This window comes from Bidens hawaiensis, unplaced genomic scaffold (assembly GCF_021521415.1).
Source record: "Bidens hawaiensis isolate Kalapana, Puna unplaced genomic scaffold, B.hawaiensis_p1.1 tig00001179_1, whole genome shotgun sequence".
Classification (NCBI taxonomy): Eukaryota; Viridiplantae; Streptophyta; class Magnoliopsida; order Asterales; family Asteraceae; genus Bidens; species Bidens hawaiensis.
Window position 1 is genome coordinate 2,969,902 of NW_027491068.1, and position 6,754 is coordinate 2,976,655.

At 38.1% G+C, this 6,754-nt stretch overlaps 1 protein-coding gene across 1 annotated transcript; it reads right to left on the minus strand.

The window, feature by feature from the left end:
- Positions 1-406: 406 nt before the first annotated feature.
- On the minus strand, positions 407-6,416 carry LOC143562741 (protein NLP6-like). The gene is made up of 4 exons (XM_077050470.1): positions 6,269-6,416; positions 2,394-2,893; positions 1,360-2,311; positions 407-1,257 (listed from the first exon to the last, which is right to left on the minus strand). The coding sequence occupies exons 1-4, from the start codon at positions 6,414-6,416 to the stop codon at positions 635-637; spliced, it is 2,223 nt and encodes a 740-aa protein (XP_076906585.1). The 3' UTR covers positions 407-634.
- Positions 6,417-6,754: the final 338 nt, after the last annotated feature.

Sequence of the window (6,754 nt, forward strand, 5' to 3'; positions counted from 1 at the left end):
TAATATGTAAATGCACCAATCCTTCTTGTTTGCAAATGGTTTGGAGGTAATATACCCAAGAAAGTGAAGAAAGTACATAGCTTGGACTGAATTAGATATTAAAGCTCGACAGCTCATGTTTCGTGTCTACCTAGTTGGATAACAAGCTTTTATGAAATCAAATTATGATCTGATCAGCTTGCAACTCAAACCTATTGTTTTTAAGACTAGTTCAGTTTCTTTATACAAAGAAAAGAAATATAATAAAAACATAATAATAACACATCACCACCGTTGTCGCTGCTGCATAAGATCATCGTCATCGTACTCAGTAAATCCCACAAATAGCAAAGCTATGGTAGGGTCTGAGTAGGGTAAGATGTAGACAGTTTTACCACTACGTACCCCGTAAGAATAGAGAGTTGCTTCCAGTGATACCCCTGGCTCGATAATAGTTTTGCATCAATCCTCGGACATAAGGCACATAACACTCAACCATCGGGACACCAGCCGATTGGTGCATGTACCCTTGTCTTTCGGCTATCAACGCCACCACATGATGCCTGATTAACCTTCCGCCACTCTTAACGTTATTTTCACAAGATTAGTAAAATAACGTCAAAATTAGTGCAATTTCACTTTTGCCCACCCATGGTTAATAATAATCAATCATCAGATCGTCGACGAGTAATCTGACAGTTGTCCTATTAGCCATAAACTCCAGATCGGCGTTACAAGTAATAAGTACCAAATCATTCTCTTCATCCTTGTATTTTAGACAAAGCTTTTGACCCTTTACATCCACCCTTTTTGCCACTTCCTTTTCCAGTCCCAACAACCCGGATGAAACAGGAAACCGGAACTTTATTATATCATCTTTATAAATCGCCTTCACCGTCAACAACCCCGCATGGGCCACACTGTTCCCTGCATGATAACCTCTTTTGTTTAAACTCCTACGTCTCCAGCGCCTCAAGCCCACAACAAGTCTTGTTACTTGGTATATAGAACCTAATTTTAAAGGAAGATAGCTATGCTTGCCACAAATCCACCACCTGCCTGAAAATCCATGGTTTTTACTTAAACAACTCCAACGCTTAACCCTTAACATCACGAAAACAACAACATGGATTGAAGACTTTTGCAAGTGTTTCTCTGACCATAATTCTTGTGACAGCTTCAGGTTGGTAACAGAACTGGTTCTTTTGCTATGTTTTGGCACAGGCCAACTAGACATCCCATGCTCCCGACAAAAACGCTTCATTGTAGACCTACTAACTGAAAAAGAACAAACCAGACCAAAGTTAAGATTATGTTCATTAAACTATTATAGAATGTAAGAATACAAACAATAGTAAATTAATAAGTAAGAGGACTTGCCACCAAGAATTTTAGAAGTTTGATCTAGTGGTTTTCCAACATGTTGCTCGACCGTCTCCATTGTCAGAGAGTCTATCTTACGTTTTCGGCTTTGTTTAATCTTCTGTCTGCTTACATTGTCAGTGATAATACACCCCTGTTTATTAGGGTGAACTTGTTTAGATGACCGTTGGTCTGGGACGTTTGCAGAGTCTGTTTTAGCAGCATTTGCCAAAACTGACTCTAAATCTGATGAATCCATCAGCGTGTTAGCCGTTGTGGTTGATGATAATTGTATAGTATGAGGAATAATACTTGATGACAAATAACTAACATCCTTAGCTGGTTCACTAACTTCTAAATCTGATATTTCACCCAACTCATATCCAGAAGCAACTTCAACTCTCTGCTTCAACGTTTGCACCAAGTTTAGTACATTTCTGCTATCTGTATTCTGTATAAAGAACTCTAACACATAGTCCTTGCCATCATCATCGCCTTCGACACTATGCAAGAAGATTGTAAAGCAGCTGGTTAACCCACTCATGCGCGCATAATGTACCAAAGGATACTCATCTTCACTTAGTTTAGTTACATCTTGACAATAGCATGAACCACGGTCTAACAAAGCCTTCCCAACAAAGCCACAGGCTTTATCCAAGTGTTGATCTGTACACGCTTTCCTGAATTGCCACGTGCTCAAGTCTCGAACATAAAATGGTAGAGCAGATGTGGACATGCAGACTTTCTCGATGCATTTGGTATCAAAACTACTACACGTCTTCTCTATAACTTTATTATGGGAAACAAAACTACCGGGTGATGACACAACCCATGTTTGAGCAAGAGGTAATTTGTGGAAGTCACACGTAAATTTCAAAATACTGAAGATTTTATCCAACTCGTTTTGCCTGCGTTCACTGAGAACTTTTGTAGGGCCATCAAAAACTTGGGGGCTCGTCAGATTTTCTGCCTGCAATATGACAACAGGAGTTACAGATGACCGATGAGATAGATTATCATATTTGAGAGATCAAAGATTTAAAAAGGAAAACCTTTAGTGCTTTGTGAACTTGTTGAACCTCGAATGCATAACACGTATACTTGAAGGAAGTCAAAATCTCAAGCACACCAACACATAACCCTGTAGTAGAATCAAAGACGGGTAAAGCCAAATAGCCATGAAGATTGCAACGGATCGCGCAGTCTTGTTGTGGAAAATCTTCAGTCCTGTAATTATTTATATCAGGAGTCCACTCTGGCAATCCTCGCCTGAATACTCGAGCAGGAGGACTAAGGTCTTCTTCTTCATGATCCTTGTCAATAAGAAAAGCTTTGTGCTCAGAGTCCCTTCTAAAATAAAAAAGTTCTTCGCTAGCTACACCAAGTCCAAACGGTTGATCTATGGTTGTAAGTAGTTGGTGTTTGCCAATTGCACGAGGCGACCAAAACTGAACGAGAACATGTTTCTCACGGAGCGTTAAGATCTTTAGTGCAGTTCGTATCTTATACGTTATTTCCCAATGATACGAACTTTCAGCCTGAAGCTTGAAACCTATAGTTGGAACATGGTTTTTATTTGCAAGTGGGAACTATATATAGAATTGTAGATGATGAATAGGTAAATCTTACAATACTAATAAAAGAGAATGATAAATCTTAGGTGTCAAGCCTACATTTTTCTAATTTCTAATCTCTCATCTCATTCATTCTAGTTATTCATGGGTTATAACATAGTGTGGATTTTATTCATTATTGAATTAAGTTTCATTTTCATACTTGAGGTTTGACCAATTACACAACTTTAATACTTTTTTTAAAATTTCTTGACGTTTCCATTAAAACCATGTTATTTTAGTACTTTTTGTTAACCACCCATTTGTTTTTTTTTCATTAAATCTACATTAAATTAATTTATATATTTTATTGAGAATCACAATTAAAATGAAGGATCTAATTTATTTTTATTATTTGACAAATTCCGTGTAATACACGCGTTCAAAAACTAGTGGAAAAATATATCTGAATGCTATAAAATTAGGTGTTGGGATTAAATGCAAAGAACTTTTCACATGTGTACTATATATATGATTAGAGTAATTATGCTTAAACTAGAGTAATAATTATATTGCTACATTTTTAAAGCAGTCTAATACTACTTACTCACAACTAAATGAACTAGAGTATTCATGATTATGCTAAGTATAATTACTTTACTTATTCATACGCTTTGCATATTAACCTCCATTTGTAATTTTATACCGGAGCCCAAGCCTGCATAGAATAACCAAAGTAATTATGGTACGCTGAGCACAATTACTTTGGCTATTCAATGTAGGTGTGGAATCGAGCACAAATAGAGGTTAATACGTGAAGCGTACAAATAACCAAAGTAAATGGAGGTTAACGTTGAGCATAATCACTCTGCCTGTTCATATGTTAACCTTTATTTGCATCGGGTCCCACGCCTACATAGCCAGTGTAATTATGATACGCTGAGTATAATTACTCTGGTTATTCGTGATGTTGAGCATAATTACTCTGTTTATTCGTACACTAAACATAATTACTCTCGTTGTTCTATGTAGGCATGGGATTCAGTACAAATAAAGGTTAACATACAAAGCGTACAAATAACCGCAACCAAACCCATCACCGCCGATTCTCACACATCCCATGACGACTCGCCTTAGGGCTGGTATAACCAAACCGAAAATACTTCTAAACCTACATACTACTACCGTTTCACCTCTCCCAACCTCCCATCTAAACGCCCTTTCCGATCCAAATTGGAATGACACCATGAACGATGAGTATAGTGCCTTGTTGCACAATACCACTTGGAAATTAGTCCCTAAGCCGCCGGATGCTAATGTAATTCGTTGTATGTGGTTATTTAGACACAAATTTAATGACACGGGCCAATTACAACGTTACAAAGCGAGGCTTGTGGTAAACGGAAAATCTCAAAGGGTTGGTATTGATTGTGACGAAACGTTTAGTCCCATCGTAAAACCAACAACCATCCAAACCGTTCTCAGTCTTGCCACTTCGAGATCATGGCCAATCCATCAATTGGACGTCAAGAATGCGTTTCTCTATGGTGATTTTAAAGAAACGGTTTATATGTTCCAACCACCGGGTTTTAAGGACCCAAATCGCCCGTGACATGTTTGCAAATTACAAAAGTTGTTGTATGGATTAAAACAAGCACCTCGAGCTTGGTTTCGCATCCTACACTAAAAAATGCAGGTTTACAAGTGCAATATCATATTCATCACTCTTTATTTATAAAAAAAGTGACAATATGGCCTATCTTCTCCTCTATGTTGATGACATCATCTTAACCGCGCCACATTTGTCTTTGTTCAAAAGCATAATCCCTTTCTAAGGAATTCTCCATGTCTGACCTCGGTCGACTTAATCATTTTTTTGGTATTTCAGTTTAACATTAAAATGGTGGTTTACTCCTATCTCAATAATTATATGCAGAAGACATGTTGGCAAGAGCAAATATGACATCGTGTAAACCGGCCGCAGCTCCGCTTGACACATCCTCCAAATTAAGTGCAAACACTGGTCATGTAATTTCGGAGCCTACTCTTTATCGAAGCCTCGCCGGTGCACTACAGTACTCACGTTTACCCGACCTGACATTACATATGCGGTACAACAAATATGTCTTTTCATGAATGCACCGCGAGAACCCCATCCGCATTTTCTAAAGTGGGTTCTACATTACTTTCGTGGTACTATCTCCCACGGTATACACATCAACGCCTCCCGCTCCCAATCTCTCACCACCTATTCCGATGCGGATCGGGGAGGTTGTCCGGACTCACGTCGATCTACCTAGGGTTATTGCATATTTTTGGGCACTAACTTGGTCTCCTGGTCCTTCAAACGACAAGCAACCATATCGAGATCGAGTGTCGAGGCTGAATATCGTGTCGTTGCCAATACGGTTGCCGAAGCAAGTTGGTTACGAAATCTGCTTCTTCAAATATACGTTCTGACTCATCAGGCAACAATCGTCTACTGTGATAACTTATCGGCCGTTTACCTATCCGAGAATCCGGTTCAGCATCAACGCACAAAACAACTGAGCTTGATATTCGTTTTTTTCGAGACAAAGTTCGTGTAGGTGACATTCGCGTACTTCACGTTCCCGCAGATTATCAATATGCAGTTATTTTTACCAAAGGTCTCCCACGCCCACTTTTTACCATATTTAAGCCCAGTCTTTACGTTCGGGATCCTACCGCTACGACTGAGGGGTGTGTTAGTCAACTACTATTTTAGTATACTATTATGTCCATTAATGTATTTACTAGGATATATAGAGTGTGTGATACACGAGTGGTTAAATAATTTAATATACATAATAGCATATCTTATTAATTCATAAGATATAAATTATTTTTCTAAAATATATAGATTAGTAAGAATAATTTGTATTTGTATTTCAAACAAATCAAAATGGAAGGTGGGGTGAACTGGTGAATCTATGCCAATTAAGAAAAAGATGATGCTAACTTGTACTTTCCTAACTTAGAAGATTGTCGGTTACATACTCCTTGTATATGTATCCATATTGTAAATGAGAATGATAAACAATTATTCAAAATATTACAGTTAACGCTTAGCATAATCACTTTGGCTATTATTTGTACCGGATAGAATGGAGGGAACCTCAATAAAGAAAGTGGAAACACTATACATCTTGGCTAAACGATTGCTTTTTTAAAATGCCTTTGGCTTTTTGAAGAGGCGAAATGTCTAAAATGCCCCTTAAAAAGCACCTAAAAGCACCAATTTTGGTGCTTTTGGAGGGGCATTTTAGACATTTTGCCTCTCCAAAAAGCCAAAAGCAATCCCAAACACCCCCTGACAAGTGAAGCTAGAAATGAGAGAAGGAAGAAAGACATACATGTGGTTGGGGATTGAGATGAATCAGATTGACAAGGTTCATCTTGTTGTTGTTGATAATTTGCAGAAACCCAAAGAGGGTTCAAATATCTGGACTCACCAGACAATTGAACGGTCGGTTGTTCTAGAGAAGTCTTGTTCCACAACATTTCTGTAATTTGATCCGTTTTCCATCTTAAGATCCAAAACATATATATGCTGCTGCTGCTGCTGCTGCTGCTTGCTTCGAAGAAATAGAGAAGAAAAGGCCATGAAGGTTCCAAAGGGTTCAAAACAGAGTTCAAAGTTCAAACGTAGGGTGAGACGTAGATTCGGAGGAACCACAGCGGTAGCTTCTTCTGAATTCTTTATTAATATATGTTGTTTTAATTAGGAACCACATCGGTAGCTTCTTCTGAATTCTTTATTAATATATGTTGTTTTAATTAGGTTCATATTGGCTTTAGAACAGAATTTGGCTTGGTGTTTCCCAGGAAAACAAAACCGT